This window comes from Lagenorhynchus albirostris, chromosome 10 (assembly GCF_949774975.1).
Source record: "Lagenorhynchus albirostris chromosome 10, mLagAlb1.1, whole genome shotgun sequence".
Classification (NCBI taxonomy): Eukaryota; Metazoa; Chordata; class Mammalia; order Artiodactyla; family Delphinidae; genus Lagenorhynchus; species Lagenorhynchus albirostris.
The window spans coordinates 21,283,194-21,302,946 of record NC_083104.1 but is presented as its reverse complement, the minus strand read 5'-3'; the positions used below and the strand labels follow the sequence as shown (position 1 = coordinate 21,302,946).

Below are 19,753 nucleotides of genomic sequence, written 5' to 3'. Positions count from 1 at the left end.
TGTAAAAAAGCTATAGTTAATGCCTGTTGAACACTCAAGATAAAGGCTACCATGTAGCCTAAGGGGCCTCCAAGACCTCAAGCAAGTTGTCACAGCTGGGAGCTCTATTTAATACTGTGCTATGTGCAAGCTAAAGATTTACTGTCTTTAGGAACTGGTGTAAATTAGAAACGTTTGCCAGTCTTCTGGAGTTGCCTGTACAGAGGCTGGTGACAAGCCACTTCCTTATCTATGCTTGCTAGAGAGCTGGGGTGGCCGTCAAAGTTTTGCACTATACTGAAGGAATGGTCCATGGCAATGATCATAACGGCCAGAAAAACTGTATTTAATGTCTGTTAAATGGTGTAACAGGTGTCAACTCAATTACTAAAGCATTCCAGCTGGATCCAGTGTTTAAGGAGGACAGCTTGCTTAAACATGCCATTATTAGAAGGATCTGATACTGAATAGAAACACTAATTTCCTCAACTAATCTACCAGCATTGATCAACACCTTGGTCGTTAGCAGTTTAAGGTATGTTCTCAGTTTACTTAGAGCATTTGCTCACTGGCCAGATTGCCTTCACATCACCCATTTTTAATTTAAAAAAAAAATCATGTTTCTTTCAGTTATCTGGGAACTTGGCCTTCAGTGATGAATCTAGTTTATTATCTCCTTGACTTAATAACTAGGGAGTTCTAACAGTAAATTTGTCTCCACTAATTCCTAGGTAAAGGGATTTTAAAGGTTGACAAGCATGAGAAAACACAGGAGTTCTTTTACAATCCCCTGACTAGCAGCATCCCTATTATCTGAGAACTTGTTAGAAATGCAAATTCTCGAGCCCACCCCAGACCTACAGAATCAGGAGGGCAGAAGCTGGGACCCAGCGATCCGTTTAATAAATGACTTGAGAACCACAGGAACAGAATAACAGAATAAACACATCATAAAACAAAGGGAGATTTTCAAGCAAGAGATAGCAATCTACAGTTTAAAACAGGAAAGGAGGTCAAAGAGGCTGAGGACAGCCCAGGAGGTTAGTTTCACAAGACTCTTCGAGGCTGAGCCAGCAGTTATACAGAGTGGATACCTTCATTCAGTCCCTAAAAAAGAAAGGCTTTGAACGACAGCTCACACTCACTGAGCATTACTAGGTTTCAGAGACTGGACAAAAACCTCTCTCTACAGGTTATGCTATTATCACCAGCATCCCCATTACATAGATGTGAAAACTGAGATTTAAGAGAGATTTAAACTCAAACGGCAAGAAAGTAGCAAATACGGGGCTTCCCTGGTGGCACAGTGGTTGAGAGTCTGCCTGCCGATGCAGGGGACACGGGTTCGTGCCCCGGTCCAGGAGGATCCCACATGCCACAGAGCGGCTGGGCCCGTGAGCCATGGCCGCTGGGCCTGCGGGTCCGGAGCCTGTGCTCCACCACAACGGGAGAGGCTGCAACAGTGAGAGGCCTGCGTACCGCAAAAAAAAAAAAAAAAAAAAAGAAAGTAGCAAATATGACTCCAAGCCTGTGCTTGAACCACTCTGTCTAACTCCTCTAATTCCAAAAAGAGACAGAAAATGGGGGGAGGAGGAGGTGAGGAGATGGAAGGCTTCTGCCAGCTTAACTCGAGGCTTCAGAATTTATAATTATAGTGGCCTCTCATCGATTCTACTAAAGTTAGTTTCTGCGACTTCCCTGGCGGTCCAGTGGTTAGGACTCCGCGCTTCCACTGCAGGGGGGCATGATTCCTGGTGGGGGAACTAAGATCCCGCATGACGCACGGTGTGGCCAAGAAATAAAATTTAAAAAATAAATAAATAAAAATAAAGTTAGTTTCTTCGGTGAGGATAGGCTGCATTTTTTAAACCAGATAATCTGGATTAGCCAAAAACTGGATTAAACCACAAAGATCTGAACACGGATAAGAAGATTGAATATGTGTTATCACTCAATGTCTCTTAAACCCAACCAAAACCACTACAGGCTATAGTTGTCCCCTGATAGCAAAGATACCAAATTTAGTTTTAAACAATTTGTTTTAAGAGCCACAAAATCAGACCCGTCATTTTCAGCAGAATTTTAAAACAGGGCACCCAAATCCGCCTGAGAAGCCCAACACCCAACAAAGTTTCCTTAAAACACACGAGGTGTTCCTGATGCCCGATTTTTTAATCTTGACTAAAAAAATTCACAGTAAAATATCTACCCCTGTCGAGTTCTCTCTTTTAGAGAACAGAGGGCTTGGGAGGTGCTGCAGAAAGTTGGAAACAAATTGTCATCATTCATAGTCAATCATACACCAAGGCAGAAAGCTAGGGCTCAAATCCACCCCATTCTAAAGCCACCACTGGTTGTTGCAGTTTAGTCAAACTGCTCACAGACTGAGACGATTTCATAATAGCTAAAATAAAGTGCCCGCCTCACTTTCCACCCCTCCACACCAAACCCTGCCAGCTGGTTTAGGCAAGCTGATTTGGTGTGTCCGACCCTGAGTTCTCAGGGGGAAACAGGGCCCGCTGATGTTAAAGACTTACCCAGGGGCCCCTCGGAGAGGTGGCGCTAGATCGAGAGGACCAGTGGCTGCTTGTCTGGTTCTCTGGACTCCAGGTCAAAGTGGAGCAGCCGGGGAGGAGAAGGAAGCAGAGGGAACTGGAAAGGCAGCAGGAGGCCGGGGGGAGGGGCCGGAAAAGCCAGGCGGGCTGGGCCAGACCTTGCCCCCTCTCCTCCCAAGTCACAGGGTCTTTCCAATCTTGGAATTTTCTTCCCACCGCATTTGAACAGCTCTTGATCACGCCTCAAGCCAAATCAGGTGGTCACCATTTGCAGAGCGGAAAGTGAGACCTGAAAGGAGCCCTTCTCCTGGCCTCCCCCTTAAGCTAGGGATGCTCCCCCAGCACTTCTGGGAGAAGGAGGGATGCCCTCCATTCATCTTAACCCATTGAAGCTCCTTCCCTGGGGATCAGGCGTGAGCACACGTTTCTAGGCTGCCTCTGGTTTGCAGCTCCCTCCGACCACTCAGCCCCTTCACAGGACAATAAATGAAACTCTCGTGGCTTTAAAGGAGACTGTCCTGGGCATGTGCTGTGTGGCAGACAAGTGCTCAGCATTTTACTTATACAAAATACAAAAAAAAGAGCTCATTTAATCCTTATGGCGAACGTAGATGTAGGTGCTATTTCTAACTTACAGATAAGGAAACTGAGGCTTAGAGAGGTCCCCTGGCTGCCCACTGTCCCACCAGAGCTGGCACATGGGCAGCCAGGGTTGGGACACAGGCTACTGCAAAGCTGCCACATACTTAGAAACAAATCAACAGAGCAGCCTACCAGCTGGCCCCAGACTTGTAATGTGCAGTAATAAGGTAAGGACTTCGAACTGGATACAGTCCCAGGTCTCCATGTTTGTAGGACGTTTGTGGTCTTAGATAAACTAACCTTTGTGAGCCTCGGTTCCTCATTATAAAGACAGGGATAGTGACCTGTTTTATAGGGTTCTTGGGAAGATGCTATGAAGCTATGTTGCTATGAAGGCACCTGCCTATGTTCAATAAATGTGTTCCTTCATTTCTGATCACAGCCCATGAAACCAACAATTATAAACACTTTATTTCTACCATTCTCAGAACAGGCTGCGGGTGGATTACTACCACTGAGAAGAATCCCCAGTGGGCGATCTTAGATTAGAGTTGCCAGATTAAATATTTAGAACACACACTCAAAAAGTTATTCGTTGTTTGTTTTATTTGCTCAATCTGGCAACCCTAAGGGCTGGTAATAAGCCACATGGGAAAAGAACTTTGGAAGGGACTTGGCAAGTCCCAGGTTGTAAGTGGCTTTAGGATTGGTTCAACAGAACCCACAGTAACTGGTGGAATTTCAGCCTTGAAACTTGCTCCTCCAACATCATGACCAATCCATGGAATTTGTGTCAGATCCCCCTCACCTCAGCACTCTACCAAAGAGACAAGAAACCGGTGTGCGTTCTGGGGAACACAGCGTCCACTCAGCTAGAATTCCGTTGCTGTTAAATTTCTGTCTGTGGCCTAACTTGTAACAAAGGACGAATTACTCTGTCCATCTGCGGGCTTGATAGGGATCAACTGTCAAACTACATTTTTTTTTTAAGTCTAAAGAATTTCTAATAATAATGAAAATGTGATGAGAGATTTTTCTAAACATTAGTCAGCTTGCCAAGGACTCTGATCCTGTCTACTTTGAAACTTCAACTCTTTTAGAAGAAATGTAATCCATAAGGATGACTTTGGCTGAGAATTAGGTTAACATGAAAATTTGTAAATATTTAAAATAAAAACATTTTAGAAATTCAGAGAGACAGAGGGTAGAATGGTGGTTGCCAGGAGTTGGGGGGAACCCAGTGAGATTCCAAGGTCTGAGCCAGCGCTGATGACATTCCATTGCTGCCAGAAACAAGCTATGAAGAACTGTCTGGCATGTGGGTCCAGGAGTTCGCCAAAGTCTAACTGCATTTGCATTATCAGCCCAAAGCAGTAGATACTGTTAAACATCTTTTGGATTCACTCTTGAGGAATTATCAAGTGGAAAGGCTGAGGAGAAATTCAGAGGATGGGGGTTAAAATCCAAGTACCACCATATGTGGAACAGATATGTGACTGTGATCACTACGTCTGTCTCCACATCTGCAGAATGAGGATCTCAATGGCTATAATTTGAGAAGCAGATGATAAAAGTACACAGGAATACCTGGCACCTAATAGATGATGATGAAAGCAGGGTGCACAATGGTGGAGTGAAAAAAGCATGACCTCTGCCATCAGATGGCTTGAGTTCAAACCCTAACTCCATATGGTAACCAGCTGTATGACTTGGGCAAGTTACTCAACTTCTCTGAACCTCAGTATCTTCATCTATAAAATGAGGCTAGGGACTTCCCTGGTGGTCCAGCAGTTAAGACTCCACGCTTCCACTGCAGAGTGCGTGGGTTCGATTCCTGGTCAGGGAACTAAGATTCTGCATGCCGCAGGGTGTGGCCAAAACCAAATAAATAAATAAATGAAGTACAAAATGTAAACATCAGGAAAAATATTTAAAAAATAAAACGAGCATAATGATACTACCTAGCTCATATTGTTGATACCAGGGTAGCAACTGAGTATTTAGGAAGCTTTTAAAAATGAGTATTCCAGGTGCCAGGCACCGTTGTAACCCTTTCACGTGCATTTTCTCTCTCGATTTTCACAGTGCCCTTATGAAGTCAAGGTTGTTACTCCCCGTGCTTCAGACCTGGGAGATCAAACATAGTGAAATCAGAAAAGGGTAAGAGGTTCCCAGACATATATGCAAAAAGGCTGTTTTGCAGAATTCTGTGTGATTCCAGCTTCCTCAATGGAGTGCCCATTTAGACACCTACAAGAGGACCCCTTCTTTAACAATCCATTCAACACCCGGGCCTTCCCAATGCTTTACAGTTTTCAACAGCCAGGACCAAGCTACAATTTGCAAGGCCCAGTGAAAAATCAAAATGTGGAGCTTCTTTGGGAAAAAATCATGGAGAATTTCAAGATTTCGAGACAGAAGAGCATCAAACCAAGAGTGGGGTCCTTCCGAGCAGGGGGCCCTGTGTGACTGCACAGATCACACACCCATGAAGTCTGCCCTGCCAACAGCTTTTTCCCTGGTAGGTTTCCACTGTCTTAATTGCTTCCTTTCTGCCTGCCCAGCCTCAGGCGCCTGTGCTGAGAACTGAATGAGCCTGTTCACAGAGGCGCGCAGGCCCCTGGGGGCCAGCAGGTTCTGGGCAGGGCCTCCCATATACGGGGGGGAATCACAGGCTTGCTGCTCTGGGGTGGCAGGGAAGGGCTTTAAGCCTTGGTTTGGGAAGTTTCCGTTAGGCCAAGTGGGTAATGTTCCATGAATCTTACATTCATTTTGAAAAAGGATGCAGTGCAGGAGATCTCTAGGTCACTGTGCTAAGCTCTGAGTTTTTTAACAAGACAAAATAACATTTAAAAAAATTCTGACATAAGCACTATATCTTCATTTTCAATAAATGAAAACACACTGACATGCAAAGAAGGAAAATTGTAAACATTTCTATCCCCACCATCCCGAGACAACTGTTAGTCATGACAATAGTACCAGCTTAATTTTTTTTACCCCTACCATAAACCAGGCAGGGCACAATGCGCTATTAACACTGTATTGCACATCTGAACGCTGCTAAGAGAGTAGATCTTAAACGTCCTCATCACAAGGAAAAAAAAAGTTTTGTAACTATGTATGGTGTTGGATGTTAACCAGACTTATTGCGGTGATCATTTTGCAATATACACAAATACTGAATCATTATGCTCTATACCTGAAACTAATATAATATTACATACCTCAAAAAAAAACATATCTCAATAAAAAAAATTTTTTTATAAAAGAACTGTAATTATTCCCACTTACAGATGGGAAACTGCAGCTTGGAGATGTTCAGTAACTCAGCTAAGATTATTCACCAGTGAGAAGTGGGCTCTGGAATCCAGTTCAGCTTTGCCTAACTTCAGAATCTACTCTACAACAGTCTATGTGGTAGAGAGATCTGTAGGTGTGCAGGAAGAATATACTAGAACTTCTTTCTTTTTTTTTTTTTGGCTGTACCACGTGGCTTGCAGGATCTTAGTTCCCCGACCAGGGATGGAACCCTGGCCCTAGCAGTGAAAGCGCTGAGTCCTAACCACTGGACTGCCAGGGAACTCCCAATACTAGAACTTCTAACGATATTTATTTTTATTCATTCTTGGAACATGTTACTCTATCTCTTTCCTTTTGATACATTACTCTTTTGACAATAGTTTATAATGTATGTGATGTCAATATAGTTCTACATGTACATAACTATATAATTAAGTAAATAATTAAAAGTATATGCATATTGACAATGAAAGGGGCTGTATGAACAAAAAAATTGAGGGGCTCCTGCACGATGCTACAACTTAAGGACCAGTTTTTATATCTGTATCATGTATTTGAACATATTGGTATATATAATTTTTTTATAAAAATGGATAATATACATATGCTTTTTTCCTACTTCCTATATTGTAATCATTTTTCCATGTCAATAAATATTCACCTACAACAATATTTTAATGTAAGTACTGGGTTCCTCAAGTATTAATTTTGGTAAGTAAGATCTGATGATTGAGAACAAGGATCTGATATCCATCCTCAAGTCCTATGCCTTCACCCCACCCCCACTCCAATGAACAGTAGAATATACTTAACTATCTGGAAGCCAGGGATTCTTCTTAAAAATGCATCTCTCTTCCCAAAAGAACTGAAATCAGGGTCTCAAAGAGATGTTTACCTATTTTTGTTCATATCAGCATTACTCATAAGAGTCCAAAAGTGGAAGTACCCCAAGTATCCATCAATGGATGAATGGCTAAACGAAGTGGTATATACATACAATGGAATATTAGCCTTCAAGTACAGGCAATTCTGACACACACTACAACATGGAGGAACCCCGAGGACACCATGCTGAGTGAAAGAAGCCAGTGACAAAAAAACAAATACTGGGGCTTCCCTGGTGGCGCAGTGGGTGACAGTCCACCTGCCGATGCGGGGGACACGGGTTCGTGCCCCGGTCTGGGAGGATCCCACGTGCCGTGGAGCGGCTGGGCCCGTGAGCCATGGCCGCTGAGCCTGCGCGTCCGGAGCCTGTGCTCCGCAACGGGAGAGGCCACAAGAGTGAGAGGCCCGCGTACCGCAAAAAAAAAAAAAAAAAAAAAAACAAATACTGCATGATTTCACTTCCATAAGGCACCCAGAAAAGGCAGATTCATAGAGACGGAAAGTAGAATGGCGGCTGTTAGAGGCTGGGGGCGGAGGGAGAGGGGTTATCACTCAATGGGCACAGAGTTTCCATTTTGCAAGATGACAGATCTTGGAGATGGATGCGGTGATGGTTGCACAGCAATGTGGATGTACTTAACGCCACTGAACTGTACACTTAAAAATGGCTAAGATGGTAAAACAACAACAGCAACATCATCTCAAATGCATCTCAGTATACTAGATGGGACTTAGTGGAACCAGACTCCCAAGTACTAAGTCTCCATTCTGTACCGGGCACCCTGCAAGGTGCTTGATCTCACTCAATCCTCACAACGAATCTCCGAAAGAAAAGGGACCTTAGGTTCAGATGGCTTTAAAACTGCCTCAAGGTCGCACCACTAGCAGATGAGGAGGGCTTGTTTCACTCAACCTCATGCCTGCCTGTCTGAGTCCAGGGCCCAGGCCTTTCTCCAGTGTCTCTTATAAAGGATGTAGAAGGACCGTGGCTCAGGAATAAAAGGAAGGCCGGAAACTCAGTCTGCCTCCATCACAGCCCTCGCTTGGTCCAATGCCTCTCACGTTGTAGGTATTAGGTGTTCAATCTACAGGAGTGAATAAGGTCGAGCAATGAGAAGAAGACAAGGTATTCCAAAGGCACTGCTGACTGCGTGCTCATTTCCGGCCTTCTCCCTCTTAAGCTATGTCCTCAAGTGACTAATATTAGCCTCGGGGCCACTCCAGTGATAACACCACTTACCATGGTAGAGTCCACTGCCTGCTGTCCTCACTGCCTTCTATCAGGGACAGCAAGGATCCATGGAGGCCTCCTGATACAAGTGTAAGACAAAATGGTAAATCTGAGATGGTCAGGGAGACCTGGGGACTGTAGGTCTGGTCCTGTCAACCTGAATTGTCATGGATATGTCACTTGTTAGTTCATCAGCTATGAAATGAGGGTTCCAATTCATAGTATTGGGCAGCCCTAACATTCTCTGCACAGAGCAGATGAAAAAGCACCCACTGTATGGGATGGATGATTCCTTCCAAAGTCAGGGCTCTTCAGAAAAAGCAAGTTCAGAACTTGATGAATGTTTACCCCAAGAGTTACTGGAATTAAAATCGAGGGATGCAATAATCTGGCAAGGAGTACCAAGAAAAGGTCTGCCAAAACTGCTTATCTTGTAAAGGCATTTTAATACTGAGCTTTCAGCAAATAAATAATCCCCAGCTTCACAAAGTGAAGTCCATAGAACACTGCTCCGGCAGGAGACTCACACATCAGGGACAAATAAGTGTTGGAAACACTGTTTATGTGTCTACTTCTGGGAGACCCGCCACGCACATGAGCAGATTCGAACTTCATCGGAAAGAACTCTGTTTAGCTTTTAACCACGTATTTCCCACACTTATTTGTCTGTGGTTCCCTATGTGTTCTTATCTTGTTTGTTTATTCAACATAGCAACTCTACACATCTGGCCAAGCCATGGGGAAATGTTAAACCATAATATGGTAATATAAACATAATCCACACACAATCGCTTAATCTCACTTGTAACGTGGGAATAATATTCCACCAACCTCATGGATGGAGACAATGAGTTAATGTTTGTAAAACATGTTAAACAGCCTGACACGTAGAATTAGTTACCAATCATTAAAAATAAATGAAATATTAATGCGCTGAACTGATTAATAAAAGAACCTATGTGTATCTTTAAGTCAAACCTTAAAATAGAGTCATGACACCAGGAGAGAGAAAAGCCATTTCTTAATAGGTTTTTCACAAAAGTGTTTTGCTGATTCATTACAGCCCTGGCCTGAAATCAGACAGAAACGTTAAATTTCTGTCAAGTCAGCCTTCTTTATTCTGCCAGCAAGGAAGGTAATGATTCTTACATTAAATACAAAAAAAGGAGATACAAAAAAGGAGACTCCTGACAAAGGTGGAGAGCATGAGGCGTGGAGTCCTAATTGGGCCACTCTCTAAGCCATGTGACCTAGACAGTCAACTACTTACTCCCTCCAAAGCTGATTCCCTCTCTGTAAAATGGGGATACCAGTAGCGCCTGTCATCACGGGATTGGTGGAAAGGTTAAACATATTAACAATAATAATAGTAATACCAAGTAATAGAGACAAAGAAACTGAGTTCCAGAGAGGTTAGTTACCCACAGTAATACAGCAAGTGCCTGGGCAATTAAATTCCAAAGCTCTTGTCTTCACTCCTGCCTCCCCATTGATGTGAATAAGGACATACTCAGCACAGCACCTAGCCCACGGGAGCTGCTATTTTTATCATTGTAACTGATTTTAAAGGTCCCGGAAATGGAATGATATTTTAGAGCTTCAAGTGCTCTAGAGGTGTAAGAGTAGAAGTTCTTTAAAGTCTTTGCTTGTTCCCCCCTCCCTTCATTAACTACTCTCAAGGCATCCAGAGAAGTTCCTCTCCCATGGGAAAACAGCTGTTCCCAGTAGCACAGCTGTAAATTGTGAATTATTCCTTCCCATTTGAAGCTAGGTGACAATATGCCTTCATGGTGACCCAGTACTGAATTGTAAATTGTAGTCACTCACTCTTTCTTATAAGCAAAAAGTGCCCTAGTCACATAGTTCCCTTAGTAATTTCCACCTTTCAGGATCTTAAAAAGAAAAGAAAATGCTTTGCTTTTACGAACTCATTTGCGGCTGGCTCAGTGATGAAACCTTGCCTCCTTGCCGTGTCAGCTTTCAGGAATCCTGTGTTTGTCTGTGTTGTGTTACCCGAGTAGCTTGTTATCTTTGCAGCTTAAGGGCTGACTTGGAAATTCAGGCTGTCAACTATTTAAAGAAAAAAGTCCCCATGCCACTATTTTAATTAACTTTCAGAGAGCAAGGTTTCCTACTGGTCATGATAATGTTAACTTAAAATACTCAAGGAAACAGGGCAGGAAACAAAATAGGGGAGGACTGTTGTTTTTAAAGGCATTCTAGGAAGAAGAGTTTGAGCAAAGCCATAAAGGCGAAATAGTGAAAGCATGTGAAGAAAAGAGAAGAGAGGCAGGAACAGATATTAAGGTGTATGAGCAGTAGAGTGTGGGAGGTTAAAATGTATAATGCAGATTATGGGGGGCCTTGAATGCCAAGTTAGGGTTTTGGAAGATGGGTGTCTGTGCAATGAGAAACTGTAAGAGGTGTCTGGAAGTCAACAACAATGATCGCATTTATGTCTTAGTAAGATACCAGGGGGTTATGTGCAGGTGGTAGTATACAACGGAATCAGAACAGATCTGGGAACTTACTGGCTATGTGACATAGTCTCTTTGGCCCTAAAATTTCCATCTATTAATTTGTTAAATGGTGATGATAACAACTGTGGTGGGAATTGAATGAAATCAGGCATTGACTTTTAAAATAATGTCACAGAAAGCAGGCAAAGAAACAACACACACACACACACACACACACACACACACACATACTTTTACAGTCAGGCTGAGTGGAGGAGACTAAGGGCTGAGAAAGCCAGCGTTCTGATAAAGACAAGGAAAGAAGGGAGGTGTCTGACAGATGGACAAGAAGGTGGGAGGGAAAAGAGAAAATCCTTAGAGATGATTCAAGAGAGAATGGTGGTTACTCAAGGGGAGACACTGGAGGAGGAGTTGGTCTGGGGGCTGGGATGGTGGCGGGTTCAGCTTTGGAAATTCTAAATTTGAGAAAGAAGACCATATTCACGAGGAGTGGGTGGACCACAGCAGCCTCAAGAATTAGGTGTTCAATCACTGTTTTAATTGAAAAAGCCACATTGCCCTGGTCTAGGAGGGTAATAATTGGGGACTTTTTCTGATCCACAATCAAACCTCAGTGACGTTCTAAAAGCTAAGAGCTGCAGCCACTGACATGTAAACAAACAGAGAAGTGGAATTCAGAACTGCCACGGAGGTAGCTCTTGATAGAAAGTCAAATTTCTCTGGAAGGAAGGCCCCTGCCTAAGTACCTCTGCATCCTAGTTGCCTAGATGGGTGCGGACCCATTTCAGGCATTTAGGAGACGTCACTGGATGAAGCTATGAAGTTTGTATAATTTTAGTTTAGCGGTATCAAGAATGCATAAATTCCATTTCAGCGCTTCATACTTTGCCTCCTTTGAGGAATTTCCCTTTGCTTGTTCGCCACCTGAGAAACATCACTTAAGAAAATAATCACAGGGACTTCCCTGGAGGTCCAGTGGTTGAGACTTCACCTTCCAATGCAGGGGGTGCGGGTTCGATCCCTGGTTGGGGAGCTAAGATCCCACATGCCTCAGGGTCAAAAAACCAAAACATAAAACAGAAGCAATATTGTAACAAGCTCAAAAGGGACTTTAACAAATGGTCCAAATCAAAAACTCTTTAAAAAAAAAAATCACAGACAACCCCAATCCCAACTACACAAAGATGTTCATCAAAGCATTATTTATATCAGCAAAAAATGGGAAACAATTCATATTTAAGACAACAGGGGAGTGATAAATTATGGCCATCAATTTGATGGAATATGAAAGTGGAGACTGCAGGAACCGTTCTAAGTACTTTGTATATATTAATTCATTTGGTCATCATAGCAATTCTGTGGGGTGTATACTGTTAGTATAAGTCCCATTTTACAGATGAGGAAACTGAGGCTTGGTGAGTTTAAATAACTTGTTCAAGATTATATAGGTAATAAGTGGCAGACCTGGGATTTGGGTGAGGCTTTCTGGTTCTAGCGTCTTTACTCTGATCACTACACCACACCGCTGCATGGTATTTTTAAATTTTTGGCCTGATTTTCTTAAATTAGTTTTATAATAGAACTTTGGAGGAAAAATATACCCTCTCCATTCAGGGGAGGAGGAGATCAGATAGGGAAGGGGTGGTGACAGTCAACCAGAATTCTGCTTCATTATATACCCAATGACAAAAGTTCACATTTCCTATTCTTTCTTTCACCCTCATCAGTAATAACTAATGCTCGTAAAACAAACTGTCATCTACAAAGTCCTTAAACATCATTCGTAGCCTCAAAACTACCCTGCCAAGTCCCATTTTCCTTAATCCCAATTTACAGATGAGAAAACCGAGGCTGAGAACGGACAGAGGGCATTCAGGGTCACGGTGCTAGTTTCTTGATTCCTAGTCCCAAGCTCCTTCTACTACTCAGTGTGGTTTAGACAATTCCAGAACAGTGTCCTCCATTTCTTTAGTCTAGTAATCACTCAGGAAACCACCAGGAACACACTGAAATTAAGGAAAAGGATTGGTTTGTGCTTGGCCAGACTGACTCACCAACCTTGAAATCCTAGGGCTAAAACGTCTGTACTACCCAAGGACCGTTCCTTCTAAGCCTTCTCCTGCCATAGGCAAGCGATCTTCCCTAAGGAAGGTTTGTGGAATCAATCTTTCTCTTTGATTCTTTCCCCTGACACGTGATTACAGCTTCTTCAGACCCTACTACATCTCAAAAGCCTCTTCAGAGGTTGCCAAGAGATGGGACAGGATGATAATGATGAGGGCAATAATGATACTATAATAGTTAATAATAATAGCCAAAGCGTATAGAGAGCTTGCTACATGCCAGATACCGCCCTGGGCAATGTTTACATACAATTAATCTCACAACAGACCTACAAAGGAGGTACCATTTTCCTGATGAGGAAATGAAGCTCAGAGGGTGTCCATCACACGCTTGACCGGGAGAAAGTGGGGGAGGAAGGGTTAGCGGTTCACAGACCGCAGAGGCTGAGCTGTTGGCTCAGAAGCCCTCATTTATAAATCAACTTCAGACTCACCCCCTACACGATGGAATTCCTCACATATCTGATCTTCCTAGGAAACATGGCTCCTCCAGGGAAGACAACAGTGGAGAACACAGCCGCTCTTGATGTTAATGACCTAGAGACTAATTTATCCTCTTTTCATGCTCTGACATTTTCTTTTAATTAAAAAAAGTTCGGTGTTCATTGATCTTTATGAGTCCTTCAAAGCATATTTCCTAACCTAAAATTTTTTAAAAAATAATATAGCACAAAACAGAGCTAAAAGGAGAGTGTGGTGAGTGGATCATGGCGTGCTAAGTGGAAGCCTCAGTCATTCTACCGCATTAAATGGGCAGATGTGGAAAGTGCTTGGAGTTTCTGAGGTGAAGCATGACTCCATGAGTGGACGTTTTCAAGCTTGGAAGGCATTACTTGGTTATCAGCCTGTTCAGCACACTAGTCAAAGCCTTGGCTGGGAATGAGTACTAGTTGATCTGTAAATAATCTACAGGTAGAGGTTAACCAGCAGTGGAACATTAACACTGTAGAGGCGAGGCTTTGTGGGTCGTTGGCCTGTGAGCTGCTTCGAATTGGAGGTCTTGCCTCCACCTTTAACCCTTTCTACTACCCCCACGCAACTATTGCATTAAAAGAACAGAATGGAGCAGATAGAGGGTGAATTCAAATACAAACACTCTCTGACGATTTGGCCAGTTAGGCAGTTAGAACCAGTAAGTGCCTCGGTGGCAACAATACAACTGTTAGGTCAAATATATGAAGGGTGAGGCCCCGTTAGGGCAGCTGCAAAAAGAAAGCCCCTATTAATCCCTTAACTAAGCAGCTGATGGATTTAATCTTTTTGTGCTTATGGTATAATTCTTTAAACACAGGATTATTATAAATTTAAAGAATCAGCACGGGCTACCCACGTTTTTTATAGATTTCTTCGTCTTGCTCACAGATGATGGAAAATAGAACTTTGGAGGACTTCTGAGTACAATCTGCTGTCACTCTGGCTTGCAAAGCTTCATTCCCGGATTCATTCACAAAAAGAATAGGTCTCTATTTGAAGAGGAAAGAGACCTCAGTCTCTCGCCTGGGGATCTACTTTCTTTTGCTTTGCATCCATTGTTATTTAAAATAGCATTAAAAGATTCAGCTAGGGTTATTTTGCATAGTAATATTCGAAAAGGAACCATACCTGGTGTAATCCCCTTTGGCTTCCTGAAATAAAAAACAAATATAGATGATCAATTTGTATTGATGGTGATTAAGCTAAAAGAATTGTACTCCTGATCATTTTCCCCTCTTAAAATGCCTGAGTTTTGTTTTGAAAACTTTTTCACAAGGAACACCTTCCCTACATATGACCCTGGAGAAGAATGTGGCATTTAAGAAATCGTTATTACCCAATAATTATTTCTTGTTTTTAACAGAAGAGACAAATCTATCTGAAAAAGCATAGATGATTATTTCTCCTTTAATGTTCTGAAGATCACGAGATAAAGGCCTGTCCTTCGGAGCAGCACACTTTTTAGTCTGGCCTCAGACTGTTTAAACCATGACACAGGTAAATCAACACATGCCATTTGTTTTCTTTTTCTAAACCAGCATGGAACACACTGCTTTTTCAGCTACATGTGCCTTTAAGAATTAAAGGGCTCTTTAACTCCACCTCAAGAAAAAGTATACAAAAGTTACTAAATTTAAATGCAAATTACAGCTGTTGTAACAACTGCAGCCTCCCAAATTCAAGCCACCAGGAGCTCTTTGCCAGCAATACGGTCTTAACTCTTCTTCCTCAGTGAAGTCTAAGTTTCATTTTCTTCTGAGACATATCACACTCTCGCTCATGCAATCCACACTAAAACAGAAAACAGTGGCTCACATCTTATACTGGCAAACAACCAGAAGGCTTTAAAAAGCCGTCAGCCACTGGCCCATGCAAAAGATTCAGAAGGGCAGGCAGTTCACAAAACCCAACAAACAAAAGGAGCGGGTAAGAGGCAGTTTGTCAGTTCTTACCTGTAAAATAAGCGCCGCTAACCTGAAGATAGTTTCGCTGTCTACTTCGATTTGCCCCTGTCGGTGGAAAAGGAAAGCATCACTGAACACAGGCTGCCCTAGGTCGTAGCAAATGGCTGTGGAGTTGGGGAAGCTGTCACAGCTTGGTACCTTCAGTTTAGGATTGAACGCAGATCATACCATTGCAGGGGGAAGGGAGGGGGGCGTGGAGAGACGTATCCAGGGTTAAGGGGAAGCCACATTGTGTGTGTGTGTGTGTGTGTGAGAGAGAGAGAGAGAGAGAGAGAGAGAGAGAGAGAGAGAGAGAGGGCGTGCGCGCCAGCACTTTAATTAGCTGTGGGAAATTGTGTTTTGAGAGCAGTATTCTGGAAGGAACACACATGACTTTGAAACTGAAAATTCAGACAGCTTCTAAATGAATAATTTTTACCTCTCTAAGTTCATTTTGAAGCTCTGCTTTTCTTAGATTAGTTTGCTTAGTGTTTTCCTGTGTCATAGCAGTTATTTTGGTACACACACAATGCAAATATTATAAAAAATATAAGTTCTACTTCTGTGTCAATGAGACATTATTGAATTAATATTTATACTCTTGTAGAGAAAATGTAAGCCTTAAGAACAGGTTACAAGGCTTCCCTGGCGCAGTGGATAAGAATCTGCCTGTCAATGCAGGGGACACGGGTTCGATCCCTGGTCCGGGAAGATCCCGCATGCCACGGAGCAACTAAGCCCATGCGCCAAAACTACTGAGCCCGTGTGCCTAGAGCCCGTGCTCCTCAACAAGAGAAGCCACCGCAATGAGAAGCCCGTGCACCGCAACGAAGAGTAGCCCCCTGCTCGCTGCAACTAGAGAAAGCCCACGCACATCAATGAAGACCCAATGCAGCCAAAAACAAATAAATTAATTAAAAATTAAAAAAAGAACCAGTTACAGAAAATGCTTGAGATTAAAATTCTGTTGCTTTATACTGAAGTTTGATGAACCCTAATTTATCATTTTTCCATGATTTTATTTTATTTTTTCTATTTTTTAACATTTTCATTCCCAGAAGGAAATCTGGTACTCACTCGACCCTCCCCACCACCACTTTATTTATTTATTTATTTATTTTTAATATTTTATTTATTTATTTTTGGCTGCGTTGGGTCTTCGTTGCTGTGCACAGGCTTTCTCTAGTTGCGGCGAGCGGAGGCTACTCTTCATTGCGGTGCGCAGGCTTCTCATTGTGGTGCCTTCTCTTGTTGCGGAGCACGGGCTCTAGGCGCACGGGCTTCAGTAGTTGTGGCTCACGGGCTCTAGAGCACAGGCTCAGTAGTTGTGGTGCACAGGCTTAGTTGCTCCACGTAATGTGGGATCTTCCCGGACCAGGGACGGAAACCCATGTCCCCTGCATTGGCAGATGGATTCTTAACCATTGCACCACCAGGGAAGCCCTCCACTATTTTATTTTTTCAGCCTTTAAGATCCCAAAGAAAAATAGGAGTTTGAGGCTGTAACTAACAGGAATACTTCTTCAGGTGCCTGGTACGGATGCATAACTGTGTCGGGGTATTGCCTCTATCAATAACACTCACATGCACCTTCATTTATTTTGTTAAATGTGATGACATATGTAAATACCATTATTGCATTATGTGATAAATTACAACATTGAGTAGTAGAGCAGGGTCTTTATTAAAAAAATTTTTTTTTTGGGTGAGATGCTAGCTTATAAGCATTAACACATGCTAAAACAATTCCATATAACCCTCTCCTTGCATAAATCCTATATAATTAGTACTTGAAAGTGCATAGTGTTTAAGAACATGGGTCTGGAAATTGCCCTACACTTTTTTTTCTTTCTTCTTTCTACCTGTTGAATCTGAGCTGGAGAGTTTTCTAATTATACCAAGTGCATCAGTGGTGAGTAATTAAGTAGTTTTAAAGTAAATGCACACTAGGTAGGTTTATAGAAGCAGTTAGCTCAGTGAGAATTTCTGGAAGGTTTATGCTTTTCTCTCAAGTGGCCAAGTGATTTGACCGGGCTTCTCAAAAAAACAACAAGAACAACAACAAAAAAAACCCAAAACTAATAACAATAGTTCTTTTAGAAGCCATAAAATAAAATAAACAAACCCCAAACCTGGGATATTACAATGTCAACAGTGATAATTACCTGTTTCCCTTATATTTCATCCTCCAACAACTAAGTATCCCTTCTGAAACCTGAGGCAGTGGATCTGCTTCAAAGTTTTTCGCTTCAAAAGCTGACAGGCCCAGAGCCTTGGAATTCAAAGCTCGCCTATAATCTCTAGAAACAGATTATAAAATCAAAGAGAAGCCAGGTTGATTGCAGAAATCAATTGCCCTCTGTCTTTCAGGCAAGAGACAGTCGTTTTCTAATCTGGTGAAAGATGATGAAGCAGTTAATCCAACAGGTGAGGTGGGTGTTGATCGAGATTAAATTTTAGAAAAGCTAAATTCCTTATCTTCAAAGAAATAGAAACTCATGTGGGGCATAGGGGTGAGGGCTTCACAGGGGAACTCAAGAACATGTTTGAGTTTAAATTAGACCTGAACTCGTTAAAGTCAAATCTGTCTTAAAATCAGAGAGAAGAGGGGAAGTGCGTTAGTTCAAATATTTTTTTAAAAAAACTGAAGATGAATAAAGTATATTGAAAATTATTGCCAACTCCTCTGACACCCTGGGACCCCTTTGCGTCCTCAGAACCTTAGATGAGTCACTGGAACAATATTTTAGACACCAACTTTTCAGTTTAGTAAACTAAAAGACCTCAAACAGATACTCTTAAGGAAGTTGCCAAATATTTCTCTACATTGGAAGGGTCATCAAATATTAAAAATGCTGAAATGAGGAGCTAAAGCATGCAAAGTACCAGGCTCAGACAGCTCCAGGGCAGAGGGCAGGCAAATACGAAGCTTGCCTGTGGACTTTTTCACCTACACCAGTGGCCCCGACACAATTCTGGTGGAGGAAGGCCATGGTGGGACGGAACAGTAGGGCCTTTGAGAAATCTCGTTCCAGGAAGAGAGGAAAATGAGTGGTTTGGCAAAGCCCCACATTCTTTTACACATCTTAGGCCCCACCTCACCTTTCAGTTAACCACTGTTCTGGAAATACAAGGCAACATATTTTAAGTTCTAAAACTGACTGTCAAGGTTACCTGACTTGTGCGTGGAGTTCACCAAACAATGGATTCATCAAGAAAATACTATTTTGCCTGGTTCTCAGCGATTTCATATGGTGAAATTTAATTAAGACTTGTACAGAACTCTGGAGTTTCATGTCTGAAGGGTAAAACTTTTTTAGAAACTGCAGTCTGCTCTTGGATAGAACATTTCCTTTACTTACAACCATGGCAACCGAGGTAACCTTATAGGTACTGGGAAAGCTAACACTTGAGAAAGGGATCACCTCAAAGGCAGAGGTAATGGGATCCTTCAGTGGGTTTCCATGATTGTCAAGGATAAACAAAGAGAAGCAGAGGAGTGAAGCAGGGGATGTGGCTGAATGCACAGAGGTAACGTGAAACAGTATCAAGTGCTGGTGCTATACTCCCAAAGCTCACTTAACAGGATTATGGATCCAATCACGAGGTCACTGGGTTCAGGCTCCACCTTCGACATCTCACTTTTGGTCCTTGACCTGTCGGTTCAGTTGACCAAGACATCATGCTAATGAGGTGACCTCTAGGTTTTGACTCCCAAGTAGGAAAGCAGAATAAAAGAAAGTTTTAGAACTTGAAAGGGACTTTTGTGAAAATATGACTCCTATGATTTTACAGATGATGGCACTGAGGGCCAGGGGCAAGAAGTGAACCACTCAATCCTGCAGCACATGTTGACTCTGGACTCTTTCGACTTTACCGTGCTTTAGTTAACGCCAGTGCAAATCTCACCAGGAATGTCCTAAAGGCACGCTTTTGGTAAAAATTGGAATCAGGTTAAGATCAGAAAAATGACTCCAAATGCCACCTCCACTCTTGGTAGGATAGTATGTCACCATCAAACATACACACTCACATAGAATGGGAAAACTATTTCTGAAGACCCATTCTGCATTTTCTGTATTGATGTATTGATAGTACTCCATTGATAGTACTCTTATTCTGCACTATAGCAATGAACATTCATAACTTGGTCACAAATACTGCAGATGGAGAACTACTTGACAAAACGTTGAGAAAC

At 42.5% G+C, this 19,753-nt stretch overlaps 1 protein-coding gene across 3 annotated transcripts in view; it reads right to left on the bottom strand.

Annotated features, from left to right (window-relative positions):
* The window catches only part of FRMD4B (FERM domain containing 4B), a 186,460-nt gene that overhangs the window by 56,315 nt on the left and 110,392 nt on the right, over positions 1-19,753 (bottom strand). For 2 of the 3 annotated variants that reach the window (XM_060161366.1, XM_060161367.1), the window contains exons 6-7: positions 15,565-15,621; positions 14,741-14,763 (exon numbers count right to left, since the gene is read on the bottom strand). The exons of the other annotated variant lie outside the window; for it this stretch is intronic. In XM_060161366.1, the coding sequence (XP_060017349.1) occupies positions 14,741-14,763; positions 15,565-15,621 (80 nt within the window). The remainder of the gene's footprint in view (positions 1-14,740; positions 14,764-15,564; positions 15,622-19,753) is intronic. 3 annotated transcript variants of the gene reach the window in all.